General features: G+C 46.8%; 1 protein-coding gene across 1 annotated transcript in view; it reads left to right on the forward strand.

Moving 5' to 3' along the window:
• Positions 1-22,501, forward strand: part of LOC307236427 (RNA binding protein fox-1 homolog 3-like) — a gene marked incomplete at its 3' end in the record, with an annotated part of 282,198 nt that extends 259,697 nt beyond the window's left edge. The window contains exons 8-14 of the mRNA XM_080008846.1: positions 1-19; positions 610-663; positions 7,916-8,048; positions 11,581-11,620; positions 14,247-14,305; positions 19,404-19,482; positions 22,457-22,501. The exon at positions 1-19 is cut by the window's left edge and continues 42 nt beyond it. Of these exons, the coding sequence (XP_079864972.1) occupies positions 1-19; positions 610-663; positions 7,916-8,048; positions 11,581-11,620; positions 14,247-14,305; positions 19,404-19,482; positions 22,457-22,501 (429 nt within the window). The remainder of the gene's footprint in view (positions 20-609; positions 664-7,915; positions 8,049-11,580; positions 11,621-14,246; positions 14,306-19,403; positions 19,483-22,456) is intronic.
• Positions 22,502-22,743: the final 242 nt, after the last annotated feature.

A 22,743-nucleotide genomic window follows, 5' to 3' on the forward strand; every position in this document is an offset into this window, starting at 1 on the left:
GCAAATCCGTACTCGAATGGTAATCCCCAATTTTCATGTGGCAGAAAGTACTGTGATGCTTCCACAATCTGGTTTTGTTTGTTTGTTATTTTATTAATTTTAATTTGTTCGTGTAAACAGAGTTCCTGTTCCCTTTGGCACTTAATGACTTTCTAAAACTTTATGATTTTGATTGTTTTTCTCACTGTCCTAAATTGTTTGTTTTTTTTTTTGTATTATTAAGTTACTTTTTTTTTTAGTGTATATGTTTGTTTTTTATGGGTCTTAGTTGAGGTTTCAACTTCATGCTTTGCACGTCCGTCTTTTTTTTTCTTTTTTTTTTTTCCAAGAAAAACGCTGTTCAAATAAAGTTTTCTATTTGATTTGATTGTATTCACCGTTTTCATCATTCTTTTTGTTTGGAGCGACGGTGATGAAGTGTTTTCATCGTTTGCCTTGTTTTCCCAATTTCTTTTTTCCAAATCTATTTGTTTTTTCATATAGGATATGCAAAGTGCTGAAAGTACATTGAAGAAAGATGCATTATGGTGAATATTTTGGGGTTTTTTTTCTCCGTCCTATTAATGCCTCTCTTCCTCCTCCTCCTCCTCCTCCTCCTCCTCCCTGCAGGGTGGAAGCTCAACCCGGTGGTCGGAGCCGTCTATGGACCGGAGCTGTACGCCGGTAAGATGGCTGAGCGCTCCCTCTCTGCGCCTGCGCCCCGTTAACGCGCCGCGCCGTGCGGCCGGATCTGACTCTCTCCCTCCAATTCCGACAATCGCTTTCAATCCCGAACCCCGGCAAACATGAAATTCCTCCTCGAATCAAAGTGGATCTCGCCGCGGTTGCCGATAAGCGGCGGCTGATCCGAGCCTTCCTGAGTGGCTGGGGCTACCTGAGCCCATTGTCTGTGCTCTGTGTGGGGGGGAGAGGGAAAAAATGGGGGGGGGGGGGGGGGGGGAAATGATTTCAAGAGGAGGCGCCGCTGCGACGGTTATCAGATTGCGGATGCTGCAGCCGTGGATGGATTTGCCAAACGCGCCAGATTGACTTTTACACAGCTAAGCGAATAAGGGAGATTGAGTGCGCGATATTGTTGGCATCCACCCTGCTGAAGGCTGCTGCTCTTCCTCCTCCTCTTCTCCATAATGGAGGACGGGGATGAGCGCAGTGGGGCTTTCCTCTATCTCCCTCCCTGGCGCCACGTGCCCGCTTTATTGCTGTATGTTATATGAACCCTTTGCATTTTAATGAGGGGGGAAATGGTACTATTTCATTTGGAAGAAGTGCTGAGCACAATGCGCCGCTTTAACGGCTTTCCTTTCTGCTCATTAGACTAAAATCTGTTCATTCCCCGGACAGTTTTACGGCGAACCTCTAAATAACTGTCCATGACAGAAAGCACTCATCTATCATTTTTATATCATCTCCCACCCCGCCCGCCACCCCTTCCTTTCTGCCTCCGCACCGCCTCGACTCCCTCGCCGCCGACGCCCACGTGCGCGTCGGATATACACGCCGCGCTGCCACGCGCGCGCCCGTCCGCCCGCAGCGCAATTTCCGAGCGCTCGCGGGCGCTCTGGTTTCGGAGCCGCAGTCCGAGGCGCGGCGTCCGGAGCGTAGCCGCAGATAGCCTGCCCCAGGAGAGCGTGGACGCTCCCGCATCCCCTCTCTTCCCTTTTACACTTTTCCGCCGCCGCTTTATACACGCACACACGCACACATACATGCGCACACACACACGCACACACGCACACATGCATGCGCACACACACGCACACACACACACACATTCACACTCAGGCGTAGGCCTACACACTTCCCAAATCATCTCATAAATCAGAGGGAGTGTGGTCCACCACTCCAGGCAGTGGAAGCAGGAGGGGCTGCGTGATTTATTAGCTGCTAATTTTTCAAGTCGTCTTGACACGGCGCGGAAGTTTGCCAGGTCTAAACGACAACATATGCTTGCCAGCTGGGGAGATGAGGCAACATAAATAAGGAAAATACATTTTTGGAGACAGGAGAATTCATAAAACTGGACCCCTAAGGAAAATTCCTCCCCAATCCTTCTTTTTTTTTTTTTTTTTTTTCCCGGGGAGGGGCAGGGATCTTGACCGTGTCCTCTGGGGCAGGACGGGATCAACAAAAATCTTCACGGGCTCCATGGATTCTTTAGCACTGTGCTTAACTTCCGGCGTCGCCGCGGGTAATGTACTTAAAGTGGGAGTAAAGAAAAAGGGACCTAACGACGATTAATCACTGTTTATCAGTTCTCGTGGCTTTGCGGGAGATCAGTGAAATTGGGAGCCATAAATCCACCTGGCCGGGTGACAGCGCGCTCTGTCTCCATTCGTCCCGACGCCACAGGTTTATTGTCCTCAAAACCCATTCGGGAGAATGACGGATGGGAGCCCTTCCATGTTGTCGGCTCCCTTGCTCTTATACCCACCACCCCCCACCCTCTTAATGATGGCGGAGGGTTGGGTTTGGGGGTATGGGGGAGGGGGGGGGGGGTTGCTAGGGATGGGAAGGGTCGGGTGGGGGGGCCGGTTGGTGCCAGTCTCTGCTGCCAACTGCAACCAAAGCCTTCCCCCGAGCCTGCGGAAGGGAGTGCATTGGCAATGGTAAGGGTGTGTGTGTGTGTGTGTGTGTGTGTGTGTGTGTGTGTGTGTGTGTGTGTGTGTGTGTGTGTGTGTGTGTGTGTGTGTGTGTGTGTGTGTGCGTGTGCGTGTGTGTGTGTGTGGGGGGAGGGTTCAGGGAACGAGGGCAAGGTTATTGGGTTACCAGTCAAATGGAGCGATTGGCAGAATAAAGCCTAATTTCCCCTCGACCCCTTTGACAGACGCCTCTCGACAAAACACGCTTTCGCTTCCGCTGCCCCTTTCGTAACGGGAAGATTCGATTTGGTGTTTTGAGTTTGAGTTTGTTTTTCATTCATTTCGCGTCTCTCAAACACTGTTTTTCATCTCGACACTTTCGACATTTACATGCTGTACATACTACACTGACGCAGGTGTAGATTTGAAATTAGTATCATCTTCAATTATGCATATATATATATATATATATATAATTTCTGAATAGTAAGTATAACTGCATTTTCCAAAAATACATTATTTAATATACATACATACAGTATAAATAATCAAAATATACAGTTTGTCAATAATAAAGATAGGGGATGTAATGCAAAATATATGCAAGTTAAAATATTTTAACTTGTTGCCGTCCTCCGCGACTGTGTAACAACTGGATGTTACGTAGCTGCTGTACCTTACAGACATGGAGAAAGTGAGGAGTCGACTGGACTCTACTCTACTGCCTGCTGCGGCTACCAGAGTTTTGCTCTGCAGGTCGATGCCCTTTTCTCTGGAATATCGCACTTAAATTGCTGAAATAAAAACGGTGGATTGATAGTAAAGTTTTTTTTTTTTTTTTTTTTCTATTTATTAATTGCATGGATGCTGCTCGGTGCTTGTAGCGAGGAAGCAGATGGAGGATTTGGACGTGCACCGGCGATAAAGTTAAAGCTCCAGGTTATTACTGCACTTGTATAATAATATAATGAAATATGAATAGATAAAATAAAATACATTTTAAAAAAAAGGCTTCTGTTGCCGGTGGAAACCAGGTGATCAGCCATCGATCACTCAGTTAATAGATCATTGATCACGACCAAGAAACAGATCTGTATAGATGCGCTCTCTCTCTCTCTCTCTCTCTCTCGGAGCCACGTGACAATATCCATAAATATATCATTAGTGTGAAATAATCCATTGTCAAACCTGCTTGGAGAAGAATATGATGCTTTACAGCTGCTTGTGTAAAGTTAACGAACTATGAATGACCATACATTTTGGGGGGAATTTAACATTAATTTAAGTCTGCAATAAAATATTAATGATAAGCTGAATTTTCATAGCTACATGCGTTACTAAAATTGTTATTATTTCTTTTTTTTTTTATTAATTTTTTTTTTTTTCGGTCTTTGTACATCACCATTGCAACACATCACCACGCTTGTTTTGTTTTTCCGACGTACCTCCCATCTCGCTCCCCCGGTGCCGGTCACTGAGTGCCGTCATGTCGTTCCCGGTCTACCGTGTTCCATGTGAGCGCGGCATTAGGGTTATTGAGACACCTTTTTCTGGTGAAAATGTGCCGTTTTTGCGCAACAAAAGTGTCGAGCGGCCGAGTACAATTTCGATTTTACTTGCCAGTGACAGGGAGCTACTTGCATACAGTAGCCTTGGATTTCCTGCGGCGGTTTTCACATGGACGTCTTAGGCAAACTGCAATTGCCTCCGTCTTTGCCTCTCAAGGGAATAAATCCGTCCTTGTTGAGTTCCTCCGTGAGCCGAAATACTGTGCGTCTACATCCCAAACACGCGCCCATGGATAGAGGCTCCTATCTGCAGCACAATCAGCTCGGAGAAACCCCTCCGCCCGGCTGAGCTCCTGGAGGGCGACACGAGAGACAAAGAAGAGGCGCTCCTCGCCCGATGGCGCTTGACAAAACACGAACGGGAAAAAATTGAAGACGCAGCTCTTCATTCCACTTTTCATATTTTGACTTGCCGAGATGGGTTTTTTCGCCGAAGCCGGTGCAGAAAACTGTCAGCGGTATAAATGACAGACGGGGAGAGGGGCTAATTGCCGTCTTAATACATGTGGACAGATCCTCTTATTGCTTGAGTGTACGTTGAGGGGCTAATTAGGCTTTAGAATCTTGATGAGATTAAGCTGTTTTTCGGTCCCCAGTGCTGGGATTAAGTGCTTATCGCCCGCCGTATCAGAGCAGGGGGAAGTATTAGAGAGATCAACCTTTTGGAAAACCTGGTCTTTCTTTATGGGTCCGGTTATGACCTCATCATTGGCACAGAGCTGGCTTTCCTCGGGTCCGGCGGGCTCGGCGGGTATTGAACTTCCCTCAAGCTGACACATATGACATATGAGGTGCAATGTGACCCCGCCGCCCTACGGCACAGAACTCATATTATTCTCCAGCCTCTCTGCTCCCGCTGAGGTGTTTGACTTTAGCTGCTAGATGGGGGTTCGTGCTCCCGTGCATCGCGGCTGTTGTTGCTCCTCCGGGGTTTACCAAAGTGTGACGGTGCGTTTGATTTATGGCTTATTATTGAAGCAGCGTAGCCTATCGCCAACCCATTACGAGTTTACATTCACATACATCACGCCATGCATATCGCATACAGATTTTTCACAAAAAAAAAAAAAAAAAAAAAAAAGAAAGAAAACAAAACAAAAAGGGCTCGGCGGCGGATTTCACGAGCCGAGCCAAGCCAGGAAAATGGCAGAGTTTGTTAGGGGGAGGAAAAGAAAATGCAGCGCCCCGGAAAGGTTCAAAGAGGATTTTTTTTATTTTTTTTTTTGCCCTTTTCGCAAGTGAGCCGAGATGTCCAACCCCCCGACAAAAAAAAAAAGAGACTAATTTAAATGTCAAGGTCAGCATTATAAATCACTCGGGGTAGGAGGGGACGCCCCGCGATGTCCGTGCAGCCTATCGCTACGTTGGCAGCAAGCAAAGCGCGGCGCACCTCGGCCGGGGGAGGAGAGGCGGGGAGGACAGGCGGAGGCATTACCTGACCAAACGGGGGGTGAGACTTTGGATGTGTGTGCGGACCCACTAATGGAGCGTGATGTTAATGGCGGAAGACATTAAACCTGGGCTCTCCGTGTTTTTAAAAGCGCCGCTAATCCGTCTCCCTGTCAGTTTTATTGAAGCGGCCAGCGAGGGTGCGCATCGCTCATTAGCGGCTTCGGTCGGCCACCTGCAGGGATTTGCGCCGCGCCGCGCCCCGCCTCGCCCGGCAACGCCTGTCCCGAAGCTGCTCCCAGAGGCAGGCGGCGGCGGCGGTGGACAGATGAGCCTCTATGGATCTTCATTGTGGTCGAGTTTATCAGTGATTGCGGAACTGCCTGCCTCGCTCCGTGCCGCAGCCGGTTCATCTGAAGCACATTGGATCCATGTTATTAACCTCTGGAAGGTTCTCCCATAAGGCAGCGCTGCTCCCACCCACACCAAATAAAAAATAAGAGCTTCACTGCACATGTCGCACGGTGATCCCACCGCGGGGAGATTGAAGTGGTCTGTGATGAATTCACCCAAAACATGTCGCGGCTACGAATAAATCAGGATTGGAGCACATTGTGGGCTCGCATATGGAGGGATGGCAGGAAGCTGGAAGAGTGAGTCATCCTTTCCTGGGCTTGGATGCAATTTTTAATGGACTTCCTAGTTTTGCACCACATATACACTATTTCAATAGTTAATTCAACAGATTAACAGATTCAAAATGATTTTGATGGTACACGGACTTGTAAAATGGGGAATGGCACCTCTTTCATTGCCGCGCACCCTACCCCTAACCGTTCACCTATTCTTGCATTATGTTACTTCTGTGTTCGGGTGCGAAACCGCGGGAAAAGTGCGTCGCGCTTGACGTCACTTCCGTGATGTTTGGCTCCGGTTATTAATTTCCTTTGCCTTGTAAAACTTATACGAAACGATAAATTACAAACGCGCCGCGTCAAAGCGTCCGGCGATGACGCTCGTACAAAACGTAGCCGCTCCGCCTCCCCGGCGGGCGGGGGGCAGACGAGACGGCTCAGCCGGCGCGCCCCGGGCCCCCTGCACCTCAGCCGGAGCGCACCGGCACCCCCCCGAGCGTGGCGCCGCGGGGTTTTTTTCTTTTTTCTCTTTGCTCCGCGGCAAAACACCTGCAAAGCCCTCCATTGTTTTATGAAACAAGGGAGTGCAAGCCATGCAAATGGATTGTAAAGAACGGGTTCACTTTGAAATGAGGGTGTTGCCAGCATTAGGGGTAAGCCGTCATGGCAGCCCAAAAAGTTGAACGGACAACTTTTACCAGACCACAGTGTTCTGCCTTGAGGTTATGACTTCTTCCGCCGGGAGAGGAAGCCCCGGCGAGAGCGCCCGAGTTGGGCCGACAGAGATAGAGGAGAGGGAGCGCTGTTTGTATGCACCGCCACAGCTTGTCATCAGACATGCGGCGGGACTGATTGGAGGTTAAATAGAAAGCTCGGGATTGCGTCTCCCCCGCCCTCCGTTTTCTCCCGACCGCCATCGCACCGTCGCCCCTGTGCACCCCTCACAACACCCCCGCCCACCCTTGCCGCCCCCCCCCCTCCAACCATACTCCCATTGACTGGTCGCTGCTAGCAGTGACCATCTAAAGGTGTTCCCTGATGGGTTTTTGAGAAGGGGTCAGGCGGAGGTTTGGGCCACAGGTCATCGCCGACCATCTGTTCGGCCTCTCCCCCCGGGGGAGGCCGCGAACATCCAGAGCGGCTGTACAACAACCTTCACCTCCTACCCACACCCCTCTGTCATGGCACCGAGAACGCATCCTTCATCGCCCCGCCCCCCTCACCCCCCCAACCCCCCACCCACTGTCTCCTCTTCCTCACCCACCGCTCGCTCATCTCCAGCTTCACTGCTGGCCCGTTTTTGCCTAAAAAACGGAGCGGAAGTCATGGTGCGAAACTGGCGGCGTCGCATCCATTACCGACGCGCCTGTGCTTCGAGGCTGCCTCCCGAGCCACCCCCCCCCTCTCACCAGGCATTGGAAGGAGATGCCTACAGCAAATGTGGATCCTTGCTGAGTAGGACACAAAGCAGCGAGCTGGCAAAAAGAGGAGAGTGCTCGATGAGGCGCACCTAGAAAAGATTAAATCTATTGTTTCCTTGTCTCCCCATAATTATTCTGTCGTAGGGAGAGCAGTGCCACATGTTTCTCTTTAATGCATTCTGTCATAAGGTAAGCAACGGCAAGTGGAGAGCGATCTCTGAAAGTCATTTTCTTTTATTTTCTGTTGCGTGTGTGTGTGTGTGTGTGTGTGTGTGTGTGTGTGTGTCTGCATGTGCGTGTGTGTGTTTTTTTTCCCGGTGCAGTTGCAGGTTTTCCCTACCCGGCCACAGGGGCTACGGTGGCCTACAGGGGCGCTCACTTGCGAGGTCGGGGACGGGCCGTTTACAACACGTTCCGCACAGCACCCCCGCCACCTCCCATCCCTGCCTACGGAGCGTGAGTACACCACCCCCGCACACCCACACCTTCCACACGTTGCTGTTCGGTTTTATTATTATTATGAATAAAATTGTATTCGTACAATATATATATATATGTATTTTTCTTTTTTTTTTTACTTTATTTTGATTTTCTTTTTTTTTTTTCATTTAAACGAAAAAGCAGATCTCCCATTCTGAATCCCCCCTTCCCGGTCCCTTCCCCTCCAGATGCCGACAGACAGGTACATTAGGCAGAAAGTAGACAAAAACAATATCTTAAAGAAAAAAAGTGAAAAAATAGATTATAAAAAAAATATTCTAACAATATATATATCTATACATAAAGGAAATTATAATTAAAAAATATATAACAATAAAAAATAAAATTAAGAAAAACAGAATAATACAAATAAGCATGAATTATGCCTGTGGGTTGGTTTCCTCAATAACAGTTCTCTTTTCCATACTTTTAATGCTATAACCATAATAGAAACAAGGACACAGGATTAACTACAGAAAATAAGATAAATGAGGTGAGATGATAAAGGAAGGCCTCATTCAAGTGAAAGATGCATCTGTGACATATTCTCAAGGCGGACTAAACTACCTATGATCCAACGCTGGCGGGTGGGATCTTGGATTTTTTTTTTTTTTTTTAGGTTCAACTAATTGTCATTGCACGGAGTGAAAAGCCAAAATAAAGAGCAAACGTTACGCAAATGAGCGCGTTAAACCCGTTCCAATAACCGATTCCCTGCGGATAGAGCTGAAGAGGCTGAGCTGTGACCTGTAGCCAGGAAGTGATGGTGGCGCTCGCCTCGTTGCCTCGTGACAGCGTTGGCGAGGGGTACTGGGGACCATGGTCCAGGTTTAAAGATACTTCAATTTAAGACTTTACATAATGGGGGTTCAGCAATGTTCTTGTTTCCGTCCTGCCTGTCTGGGGGTGTAGGGCACGGCTGGTGTCCGGGTGTTCTTTTGAAAGCCATTTAGATTGTGTTAGTGATAACGGGGCTGGAGGAATAGAGGTGACCTGGCTTGACTTGATTAGAGCAGTCAAAGCCTTTTTTTTAAAACGTCTAATAAAGCGTCTGCTCTGTTATTAATGTGACGGTACCCCCCCCCACCCCCTAACCCCTCCGTTCACATGGACTATTTCGATGCTGTGACTTAATTTGAGGAGAATTGTAGGAATCTGAGGTTTAAGCTTGGTTGTAGTGTATTATTTGATCATATTTGTCAGAGCCCATGGGTCTACGTCTTTAGGAACCCCAACATGCCGGAGCGAGGCAAGTTATGCTCTGACTCCGTCCCAATTTGATCAGCTCTGTTATGTTTGAATTGTCTGTTGCCCATTTCGGTTTACGCTTTATTTCCTGATTATCGAGGGTTTCTTTCCTCCTCACATCCCTGTTTGTCTGCGCGCAATGTCTGCAGCCATGCATATGTATGTGTGCATGTACAGTATTTTTCTTACTCTACGTACAGCCCTTTGTTTTGTGATTCTTGCACTCCAGCGTGGATGCCGGCGAGCCATCGAGCGCGCACGCGTACGTGCACGCGTACGTGCGCGTGCACGCGCGCTCGATGTCTTTGTACATATTTGTATTTGGCCGAGCCTGTGTGCGTAGGCCTGACTGTGTCTGCCCACGTACGTATGTGTGTGTGTGTGTATGCCCTCTGTTGACAATCAAAGCCACAGGGATAGCTATGGCGAGGAGATAGGGGGGCATTATGGGATGGATCTTACTGGACTGTGAGCAGGGCCCAGCCCTGATCTCCTGGCTCAACCTCAGCTCTTATCGGTGGTCTCGGCAGTGGTCCGTGGTAGAGTGTGTGTGTGTGTGTGTGTGTGTGTGTGTGTGTGTGTGTGTGTGTGTCGGGGGGGTGGGGGGGGCAGGTCTAGCTGTCTATCTGGGATTTGATAAGGATCCCTCTGACTTGAGACACACAGTAAAGGGTGAGACAGGCTCTGGGAGCACATCAGCGCTGCTCCATCTGAACACTCACTTATTAGTGCTTTAATATATCCACCCTAAGCAGCGTGCGTTTATGCCTCAGTATTGTTTATGCAACGACAGATTTCTGATGTGAACAGTGTGTGTTTATTATATACTTTAATACTTTAATAAATCCCTCTGGGGGGGAAGTTATTTCTCTGCATTTGACCCATCATGGCGTCTTACACATAATAATTATAATAATAATAATAATAATAATAATAATAATAATAATAATAATAATAATAATAATAATAATAATGAGCTCTTTCATATATTAAATCACCATCACTTTTCAAAACAGGTTAGACAGTGCGTCACAAAAAGTTAAATAGATAAATTACAATAAGGGGGTTAGCACAAAAAGACAGCATATGTAAAATAAACACATACAAAAATAAAATAAAAATAGTACTTTAAATAACTTAAAACTGTTTTTATTTTACAACAAATTTGTTTTTAAGAGTTTTTTCTTTTTCTTTTTTTCTTTTTTTTTTACGGCAATTGTAATATAATATATTCTGGGCCACAGTGGTACCATACTCCACCACTTCCACTGTTCCCTCTTTTTCTGCACGTATTTACTTATTTGTCCCGATCTGCTGTTTGGTGCTTGGATGTTGCCTTGTTGAACCCTGCACCGTTCCCCACGGTCTGCATCCCCGCTGCTCATTTCCCATGACGACGACTAAAGTGCAATCCAACATCCATATTATTAGCAAATCTTGTAGCCGAACCATTTATTTATTTTTTTTACGGATGAGCTGAGGATGGTGGAAAACATGAAAATATTTATAGACGAGTGTAAGGGTTTTTTCTTTTTCAGCCCCCAAATCCCCGTCCAACCTTCCCTGTTTTTCGGCCCCTTGGTACCAATGGCAGCTGTTTGATTTATATAGCGGAGCCGAGTACACACACACACACACACACACACACACACACACACACACATACAGGCATGCGTCCTTCACAGCGACAAACCAGCATCCCTCTGACTCAACCAAAAAGAAAAAAAAAACACACACAAGGAAAAACAAGAATAAAAAAAAGAAAAAAAAAGAAAAACCACTTTACCGGAGCAGAAAATTGGTCGGGGGATTGTGTGAAATGGTCGCGCTGTTCCTTCCCTTCACATGTCATTTATTTATTTGTGCCGCTACGAGCTGACCCCCCGCCCCGCCCCGCCGCCATCGACTCACCCCGGCCGCAGACGCATCGCTCTTCATTTCCGCCACCGGAATTGAGGGGTGGGGTGGGGGGGGGGTTCAGCTGAAATCAGCGGGGGGCGCAAGTTCAATTCCATTTACATTCTGGTGTTTGAGTACGTCTGTGAGTCGCAGTGCAGCGGGTTGAGGACCTAAGGACCCAGTGGGAATCGAACCCGGAATTAATCCCACACTCAACCGCCACAAACTAACGCTCCCTTCCCTGCCTCTCTCTCTCTCTCTCTCTCTCTCTCTCACTCTCTCTCGCTCTCTCTCTCCCTCTATCGCTCACTCTCTCTCTCTATCCTCTATCTCCCCCCCCCCTCTCTCTCTCCTTCCACAGGGTTGTGTACCAAGATGGCTTCTACGGCACAGAGATCTATGTGAGTACAGTCGCCTTCTTCTTCGCCTTCTTCGTCTCCTTCTTCTCCTCCTCCTCTCTTTGCCCGTTCTCTGAGGCCAAAACCAAAGAGAGAACGAGAAACGCCGGCTTCTCTGCCAAGCGGGCGTCGATGAGACCCCCTGCCTGCCAAGAAACACAACAAGTCAAACACAAAACCCCCTCAGCTCCCTTCTTCTTCTTCTCCTCTTCGCCTCTGTATCCATCCCACCCTCCTCCTCCTCCTCCTCCTCCTCCTCCTCCTCCTCCTCGTCTCCTCCTCTCCTCCTCTCCTCCTATCCCTCTCCCTCTCTTTCTCCTATCCCTCTCCTTGGCTCTGGCTCTCTCTCCTGATCTCAGTCTTTGGCAGACAGCGGATCCCGGCTCTCAGTGTTTTGGTGTCAAGTCAGGTCGTCTCCCCCTTTTTAATTTGCCTCTTTGTGCCCACGCGTCCTTTTTGTCGGGGTTCATTTGGGTTGCTTTATTTATATGTGTGTGTGTGTGTGTGTGTGTGTGCGTGTGTGTGTGTGTGTGTGTGTGTGTGTGTGTGTGTGTGAGTGAAGCCCTGGAGAGGGAGTGCCCGGGTGCCTGGGTCCTCCCGTCCCCGCTCCCAGGCTGGAGATAAGAGCGGTGGCGGCAGATTACCAAATTAGCGGCCCCGGTGGAGCTGCCTGGGCGGGGGTGGGGTTAGGTGGAGTGGGGGAGGGGGCTCACGTGATGTTCGACAGGGAAAGGCTTGCTGCGCTAGGGCTGGGCCCCTGTGTACCAATTTTTAAGTATTTATACATACAGTTTATCAGGTTTTATGTTCAGTTATATAAGCCACTCCTTTTATGAAGCCACTTTATTGTTTCATTAGATTTTTTTCATTGAGCTACACTCTCATTCATAGTTTTTTGTTTTTTTTGCGCTATCGAAAAATGCGCCGAACCCTCACGGCACTGGATGGCATCGAGCCAAACGGTGGATTTGGTGAACCGCTACAGTGACGTCGTCTCGGCCGTGCGTGGAGGAAGACGACCGATGACGTTTTTTTGACGTTGGAGGAGAAAGAAATGAACAAATGCCTAAATAATGACAAATTAAAAAAAAAAAGTCAGTTTCAATTATTTCCAGTTTAAATGCACAATATCAATTTAGAACAAGCGCTAAACATCTAAAAGACATTGACATGAGATGCGATAATAGATCAAAATGAACACCTGAACACCTTCAGGCCCCTTAGTGTCGATGATTCAGCGACCGGTCCTCCGGCCCGGGCAGGGGCTGGCCTGAATTGACAAAATCCGACTTTTGTCGTCCTCTTGGAAGGCGGAAAAGGGGAGAAACCGGAGCGGTCTTTAAACACGCAAACTTGCGAAAGGAAAACGGGGGCGAGAATTCCTCCTTCAGACGTGTAGAGCGGGCGCAGGTAGGAGGAGGAGGCGTCCGTGCAAATGCCTGACACGATGCATGTCGTTTTGCATCAGCATGCATGGACGTACACGCAGACACACACACACACGCACACACACACACGCACACACACACACGCGCGCGCACCCACGCGCGCGCGCACGCACACACGCACACACGCACACACACACACCACATATTCTCAAAGGCATACAAGCGCACACACACACACATAGCATGCCAAAATAACAAATGTGCTTCACTGCCGTGTGCAGGATGTTTGACAATGTGGGCGAGTGATTTATCGGCCTGTATTTGTTCGGGGCTGTTGCGGTAATCAGCGCAATCCCCAAGGCACGGGTCATCCCGCAGGAAGTCACGTGACTCTGTGACTTCCTGTCCCCCTCCGGGAAAGGCGTGTGCGGGGTGGGGGGGGGGGGGGGGGGGGGCCCAGACGTGATATGACCTCTGACCCGGTTTGGTCGCCGGGCCCCTCGGGCTGCGTCTCGGCCACACGACCTCCGCGGCGACCCCCGGCTGCACTGCTGCCAGTCTAAAAAATGAATGAAAGCGTGCATTATTAAAGCGCCACCTAGCCGCCGTGCGCGCGCGCACACACACACACACACAAACACACACACACACACACACACTAATAGGAAGGTCTTTATTTTCCTCCCTCTCGGACGAGTCTCTCCGTCCACTCGCTTCCTGAACTGCGTCGCTTGGGTTGAGAATAAAACGCAGCTTTTCAATAATGCAGAAGGGGTTTTTTTTTTTTTGTTTTTTTATCTTAAAGAAAACGGTTGAACTTCGAAAGCTTTTCCTATTTTTGGCTCTTTCTTTTCTTTCCTTTTCGGGGGACCCTCCTGACGCGACATGGTCCGTCTAGTTTGACTAACGCCCACCACATCCCAATTGGAACGTCCATGAAGTCGCCAGGTTGTTACCGCTGGTTCTGTCTGCGTGACGCCGTGCGTCAAACAGCGCCCTCCGATGGCCACCGCGCTGTAAATACCATGTTGTTGCGTGTATTTATTAATATTCATTCATATTTAATGGATCGAATTGTTTCGATGGTAAAAAGGTGTTGTTATTCGACATTTGGCACGTCGGAGGGTGTTTGCACCATTGTTTCCCTGTTGTTTCGTCGTCTCTACGTTGCTTAACCTTTTTCAACGAGATGTTGGACGTGTTGTGCTTGATCATTGATTAACAGTTTGGTATTTTCACAGGGTGGCTATGCAGCATACAGATATGCACAGCCCGCTACCACTGCGGCCTACAGTGACAGGTGAGAAATCAAATCCCCCATTTAAATCTGCTTTTTTTTTTTTTTTTTTCTCTCAATATGCTTCCAGTGAGAAATTATTCCTTTTTTGTGTTGGAGAAGGGATAACGGGTATGCTTATGATATATGCTTATGGACTCAATTCCTGCATATGGATTGACACATATTTCACAATATACTGTATGTAAATTATATATGCTGTTTATGATTATGTATGAATTATATATATGAATATATTTATAGTCTACTAGATAGTCAATTGAAAAACATTAAGACTGTCAAAGATAGTTCAAATTTAAGTCTTTATATTGTCCACCAGGGGCGAAATTTGGGTCGGAGGAAATAAAAACACAACTCAGACATTTAAAACAGTAAAAATGAATAAATTAAATGCAGTAAAGACCAATAAAAACAGAAATAAACAATCAGAAACAATACAAAAGAAAGAAAAAGTGAGACAATCACAAGGAGGTCGGTTATTATTACATTTCACTGCATATATGTATGGAAGTATGTATATGTATGTGACAAATAAAAATCTTGAATCTTAAATTGAAATAAAATGCGTGAAACAATAAAACAGATTTCCAAATAACGTACAAAATGCAGCAAATAATCTGTTAATTATTGATTCATAAAACCGAAACAGGTGATTCAATAAATCCGATATGATCATGTTAACACAGTTCCTGTATAAATTCATCTATATTGGGGGTGTATATATATATATATATATATATATATATATATATATATATATATATATATTTATTTATTTTTTATTTTTTTAACTGCCTTTTAATAGCTGTGTCACATAGTCATGAAAATTGTTTTATATACTATTTTATCCTGTTGTACTCTATATTGTGAAAACATGAAGTACAATTGCTTCGATGAATTAAGTTGTGATTGAGAAATATATTATATACAATATATTATGACTATATATTCTAAACATTGTGGCGGGCTGCATTCAACTGTGCGGTGGGCCGGATGTGGCCCCTCGGCCTGTTTTTTGAAACCCCTGATCTAGCTGGTGAAACTACGGAGCTGATAAATCTAATCAGGGCGTTTCCTTGAACGTTCCCAAACTCCTTGATAGAAACAGAGAGAGAGAGGGAGAGAGAGAGAAAAGGGGCAATGCCTGTAGGTGCTGCAGGTGCTCCACGCCGCTCCCTCAGATCCTCAGATCCTCAGCGTGGTTTTGGTTTGGGAATCTAATCTGGGACGGACTGAGCGTGTCTGATCCGATCCATAATGTTTAAGATTTATCAGCCCGCCGCCGCCGCCGCCGCCCAAACGCGAATTATGGGCAGCCGCGCTCGGCGAGAGCAGAAATTGGACGGCGGGTTTCTTCTCCCGGGGGCTGATTTAATTCCTCTTCCTGTTCCTGTTCCTCGGCTTCTCGCTAAGATTTAATGTCCTCTGCTCCAGACTTTGTTTGTTTTGCTTCTGTTTTCGGCCTCCCTCATCTGTTTGCTTCCCTTTTTTGAGTAAGTGCTCGCCGCCCGCGGGATCGATCGGGGATTGTCGCGTATCGTCTCGGCAATACCTTATCCGACTTAAGCGCCGGTCGATGGGCCAATCACGAGAGGGAGTCCGTGGGATTGGAGCGGGCGTGGCGTGGAAACGCCGGGATGATAAAAACGACGTACTTTGCTGCGTATTGTCCGGATCTCCATACGAATGACTTTGGCACGTCACGGAGATCAGGAGCCATGGACGTCCCATTGTGTCCGGTACCTTGGTGGAAGCACAAATACCCCAAGAAAAAATAAATAAATCGCTCAGTTGGAAGCGGCACATTGACAAAAATGATATCCAGCGCCCTGATATAACGCAGCCTATGATACAGCAATCTGCAATCTGATCGGTTCCCTTGCTTTTGATGTATACAGTATATAAATACAAAGGAATAAGTATTAAATAATACAAAATGTATATAAAACAAATATGAAGTAACTATAAAACAAATATGAAATAAATATTAAATAATATGAAATAAATCAGAAATTATATGAAATTAATATAAAACAAATATGAAATTAATAAAAAATGTATATAAAAATATCAGAAAATAAATCTAAAATTAAAAAAAATATATACACCACGTTCCGAATTATTATGCAAATTATATTTTTTTTCTCTGATTTTCCGAAATAGTCGATGCAAGGGACAGTCAGCATAATTTTCAAGTCATCAACCGTTATAGGCTATAATTCTATTGTTACTGAACAAACCTCCCAATGATAACAGTATTTTTTCAAAAATAAAAAACTCAAAATGCTCTGTTCCAAATTATTATGCACAACAGAGTTTCAAAACATTTTATAGGTTGTAAAGAACTGAAAATGGTCATTTGTTGAATTTGCAGCATTAGGTCATATTTACTGAAATCAAAAGCTATTTCAATCAAAAACATCTTAACAGGCCAAGTTACATGTTAACATAGGACCCCATCTCTGATATCACCTTCACAATTCTTGCATCCATTTGTTTTTGGAGAGTTTCTGCTTGAATCTCTTTGCACGACGTCAGAACAGCCTCCTAGAGCTGCTGTTTTGATGCAAACTGCCTCCCACCCTCATAGATCTTTTGCTTGAGGATGCTCCAAAGGTTCTCAATAGGGTTGAGGTCAGGGGAGGATGGGGGCCACACCATGAGTTTCTCTCCATTTATGCCCATAGCAGCCAATGACACAGAGGTATTCATGCAGCATGAGATGGTGCATTGTCAGGCAGGAAGATGATTTTGCTACGGAAGGCACGGTTCTTCTTTTTGTACCAGGGAAGAAAGTGGCCAGTCACAAACTCTATATACTTTGCTGAGGTCATGTTCACACATTCAGGGACCCTAAAGGGGTCTACCAGCTCTCTCCCCATGATTCTGGCCCAAAACATGACTCCGCCACCACCTTGCTGACGTGGCAGCCTTGTTGGGACATGGTGGCCATCCACCAACCATCCACTACTCCATCCATCTGAACCATCCAGGGTTTCACGACACTCATCAGTAAACAAGACTGTTTGAAAATGAGTCTTCATGTATTTCTGGGCCCACTGCCACCGTTTCTGCTTGTGATCATTGGTTAGGGGGGTCCCAATAGTAGCTTTATGCACAACTGCAAGCCTCTGGAGGATCCTACACCTTGAGGTTGGCGGGACTCCAGAGGCACCAGCAGCTTCAAATACCTGTTTGCTGCTTTGTAACGGCATTTTAGCAGCTGCTCTCTTAATCCCATGAGTTTGTCTGGCAGAAACCTTCCTCATTCTGCCTTTATCGGCACCAACCCGTCTGTGGTCTGAATCAGCCACAACTCTCTTCACAGTACGATGATCACGCTTAAGTTTTCGTGAAATATCTAATGTTTTCATACCTTGGCCAAGGCATTGCACTATTTGAGGCTTTTGGGCAGCAGAGAGATCCTTTTTCTTTCCCATATTGCTTGAAACCTGTGGCTGCTCAATAATGTGGAACGTCCTTCTTAAGTAGTTTTCCTTTAATTGGGCTCACCTGGCAAACTAATTATCACAGGTGTCTGAGATTGACTTCAGTGATCCAAAGAGCTCTGAGACACAAAACCATCCAGGAGTTTAATTGAAAAACAAAAAATGTAATGTTTAGGACACTTGAATCCAATTTGCATAATAATTTGGAACGCGGTGTACAAATATAATTCCGGATAAATTAAAAAAGTAATCAAGTTGAGCAAACGATTTAGAAGTGTGAGTTAAAAAGTCTGTGAATACAGTGAATAAACTAAATAAACTAACAGGTAGATTTAAATTTTTTTTTTACTTTTACTCCGTTACTTTCCACCACTGGGCCGTCAGTGGCTCATAATCTACCCACGGGGAAACCCCAAACACCCCACCCCTCACCCCCCAATCTGCTCCTCCTCGCCATCCAGAGACCAAGGTACCCCCCCACCCCACCCCCATCCCGCTAGCAGCAGGTCTAACCTCAAGCAGGTCTTACCGTTACGTAATCTGACCAAATAAAAGGGGCGGGGGGGGGGGGGGTTTCTCCCTCCTTCTCTCTCCCTTCTTCGCTCCTCCTCCACACCCCTTCTACTCTCACCCACCCCCACCCTCGACCGGGTGAGCCCTTATCTGCGCCGTGCAGACGGAGGAGAGGATGACGGGGGGCGGAGGCGGTGAGGCGGAGGGGATGGAGGGAGGGAGGGTGGGAGGGTGGGGGGGGGACAAATTAAAAAAAAAAAAAAGGAACCAAAAAAGTAAATAAATAAGGCTGACGCGTCGTGTCCCGTCTGGGGAAAAAGGGGAATTGGAGGGATTAGTTCCGAACCAGCGGCGGTGAAAGAGACGGAGGGCGTGAGGCCGCAATGCATCATGGGTAAACAAGAGCAGGAGGCCACGGGCCAACCCCTCTGGCTTCACCCCTCTCCCTCTCCCTCTCCCTCTCCCTCTCTTAATCATGTTTTCCTGTCTCTCTCTCTCTTTCTAGCTGCATATTTTAAGCCTCCTTCTTCTTCTCTCTCTCTCTCCCTCTCTTTGTGTACGTTTTAACCCGTCTCTCTCCTCCCTCGCTCTCTCTCTCTCTCTCTCTCTCTGTCCGGTCACCGGTCCCCTGGAGCCCCGCGTTGACAAACGCTTTACAAAGTGGTTGTTGTTTTTTTTTTAACCCTGCGCATTAGTGAGTTGCCTAATATTATGTAAATAAAATAGACGATGAATGCTGAAAAAAAAACTTTGTGATAATCTATTTTATTCCGTTTTATTTTTTCGAAAATACAAAGTAAAATTGTGTGGTTTAATAACAATAAGGCATTGTGATTCAAAAATTAATTTGCGGGGCTTTTTTCAACAATGTATTATTAACATATGTATGATGTGGCGGGGGGGACTGTGGTTTGAGACCCCTGCTCAGTGACTAAATAGTGATATTTGGCTTTTGCCAGTCGTCGCTCTCCAAATGTTCCTGCTCTTAGACGTTAACATTTTTTTATTTTCCTCTTTTTTACGTAATTGTTGATATTTCTGTGCATTTCGTCTGTTTCTCTGTGTTGCTACGTATGCTACGTCGTGCCTCCCCGCACGGAGCCTCCATTTTTAATTAAAGCGCTTCCTGTCCCGTGCAGCTATGGCAGAGTCTATGCAACAGCAGACCCCTACCACCACACCATCGGGCCCGCCGCCACCTACAGCGTGGGGACTATGGTGAGTCGGCCGTCCTTCCCTTGCGATTTCTACGGTTTTTAACTTTTTGGTTCCTCCGTGCGCGCGCCCGACACCACCCGGGCCCGAGGAGCCAAAACACCCGACGCCGTGCATGCCATCACAACGCATCGCACGCCACGCGTCCCACCACGCGTCCCACCACCCGTGTTTTTTTAAAAATATATATTTTTTGACATAACGACGCGGTCGGAGCTGGGCATGCTGGGAATGCGACGAGATCCGAATTGGATTCGCCGGAGACGCCGCTTTATGCAGCAAACCGGTGTCGCCGCCAAGCCATCACGCGGAAGGAGAGCGAGGCTGAGCGGCGACGCCCGAAATAAAGAAATTTAAAAAACAGGGCGCGGCTGTCGGGGTTCCGGTCGTCGGTCGCCCTCGGGCTTCCTGCTTGTTCGCCGCCGGCATGCGGACGACGGCTCAGGCGCTCAGACTCGGGCGACTCCCAAATTGAGAACCGACGATCGCCGCGGCGTCTTCGAACACACGTGATTTAAATTATTATTATTTTTTAATTCTTATTTGTCCACGATTCCTCCTCATTCCAACTTCGCTCAACTCGCCGCCGCGGAGTTGACTTATTATTTTATTTTATTTGGGGTTTTTTTTTTCTCCATCCCGTCCGACCAACCCAACCCCACCTTGAAGCGGGGATGGGGGGAGGCAGTGATTTAATCGTTAATGTCTGTTTTTAGCTAGCTTTTGCAGCTACTATAACATCAAAGATGAAAAAAGAAAAATGTGTAAAGATGATAAATAAAAGAGCGACCCTTTAAAAAAAAAATAATCATCTCAAAAAGACAAAATGAAAGGCAGAGTTTCTCTGTGGTTTTTGCTTTATGTGGAGGGAGCGGGGCTCACACATCTCAGTCTCGAGATTAACGACCATCCAGCGCATGCAGCAGTGTGCCGTGGGACATGACGGAGGAGGAGGAGGAGGAGGAGGAGGAGGAAGGAGATGGGCGAGGTTCTTTTCTTCTCTCTCACCCCACCCCATCCTCCCGCCTCCGCAAGTTTGTTTTTTTCTGTCGTTGGGTTTTTTTTTTTTTTGTTGTTTTTTTTTGGTTTTTCACCAGAGGAGCACTCTCTGCCCGAGAAACGGCTCAAATTTACCATTTCGGCGTGCATGCGATTTTTCAACCACATAATCGAACAAAAAAACAAAACAAAAAAAAACAAGAAAAAAAAAAACGCCTACACACCCCGGTGCAGCTGCTAGCTAAAAGCTTTCATTAATTAAGACATTTTTCTTTTTTCTTGGGTTTTTTTTTCCCCCCTCTTCATTTACTTAATTAAAAAAGAAAATGTACTTGATCTTTTTTTTTTTTTTTTTTTCTATTCCTTCCTTTTCTCCAAATTTCCTTCCCGTTCTCTGACACTTAAATCCTCTTAAACCCCAAACCCACTCCCACCGTAAAACCTTGAAACTCCAGCTGTGTGCGTGTGCATGCGCGTGCGTGCGTGTGTGTGTGTGTGTGTGTGTGTGTGTGTGTGTGTGTGTTGGGAGCAGTGAGATGTAGCTTGTGCTAACGATGCGGACTCCACATCAAATAAACTTTCTGGCCCAAAAAAGAGAGAGAGAGAGAGAGATAGAGAGAGAGAGAGAGAGACAGCGGCTCGGCGTCTAATTCTTTAATCATGTTTGATTAATGGCTCCGTAACAGAGAGGGGCAGGTTTTTTTTTTTTTGTTTTGTTTTTTTTGCATTTAAATGCTACAGAGGCTCTTAGACTAATTGGCTCCTCTGAGGTTGTGTGAAATCCTCGGCGCTCATTTTCCGTGTACAAAACGTGTTTTTAGGAAAATGGGGCGAGGGGTGACTGAGCGAGAGGGTTCCCCCCCGAAATTTGAGGAAATTTGCCTTTGAAGGTTTTTTAGGATGGAGCCGTTCGGAGGCTGTGCAATTGTGGCCGAGACAGCGGCATGGGTGAATGTACTGTGTGTGTGTGTGTGTGTGTGTGTGTGTGTGTGTGTGTGTGTGTGTGTGTGTGTGTGTGTGTGTGTGTGTGTGTGTGTGTGTGTGTGTGTGTGTGTGTGTGTGTGTGTGTGTGTGTGTGTGTGTGTTCAGGTGTGCATCCGCAGGCCTCCGTGCGCACTTTATACTGTACATGTATACTGTGCATGCGTGCGTGTGCGTGTGTGTGTGTGTGTGTATGTGTGCGTGCGTGCGTGCGTGCGTGCGTGTGTGTGTGTGTGTGTGTGTGTGTGTGTGTGTGTGTGTGTGTGTGTGTGTGCGTGTGCCCACTCCAGATAACCCAGGCAGTAATATATCCTGTGGTGGTTTTCGCAGCCTCCAGAACAGCGTGGGCTCCTGCGTTCGACTTGAAAAGGAATTATGATTAAACCCCTTTGAACTTATTATGCTTTTGCTTGAATCTGCAGCATTGTTACAGCCTCCGAAAAAGCCTTTTATTTCCCCTCAAGAAATGTTTTTCCCACAATAAAGAGGCATAAATTCAAGCGCAATATTTTTCCAATTTCTTGCTGTAATGTAATTAATTCAAGGAAAATGCTAAAACGCCGGGTCCCCCACATTTATGTGCCTTATTCAAAGCAACAGAGAACACTGATAAATATTGAATAGTGCCCCCGCCCACCGCCCCCCCCACTCTCTTATGGTTACAAATTAAAATTTCAAAACTATCTTTTATTAATTTTACTCGACTAACGGCGCCAAGCGCGGAAGTTTAAAAACGTCCCCTCCCAAAGTCTCACTGTTCCTGACGCACGCTCCCATTGTTTCCTGAACTTTAAGTCTTTGTTCTGTCCAACCCCCCCCCCCCCCCTCCATCCCCACCCACCCACTTTTTTTTTTAGAAACGGTAAAAGGGTAAAGGAAGGAAATTTGCGGTTGGAAAAAGGACAGGAAAAAAAAAAAAAAAACGAAAAACACACATTGCTCGGCTATCAACCTGAATACTGATTGGTGCTTTTTTTTTTCATCTTTGATGTTGCAGGCTAGCCTATACAGAGGAGGGTACAGTCGCTTCACGCCCTACTAACAGAACAAAAACAAACCCCGAGAAAAACAAAGACATTACGCCCCACCCCGCCCCACCCCCCGCCCCACCCCCCACCCCGACAAACAACAAAAACGAAAATAAAGCTCTAAAAAAAAAAAAAAAAAACACACACACAAAACGAATTAACACAAATCAAGCCGGCGCAGCCCCGACGCGAGGCGGAGAGCCAAACCAAACTCAAAGCTTCCAGTACAACCCCCCCCCCACCCCGACCCCACCAC

The sequence above is a fragment of the Zeus faber genome (genome assembly GCF_960531495.2).
Source record: "Zeus faber genome assembly, chromosome: 11".
Taxonomy (NCBI): domain Eukaryota; kingdom Metazoa; phylum Chordata; class Actinopteri; order Zeiformes; family Zeidae; genus Zeus; species Zeus faber.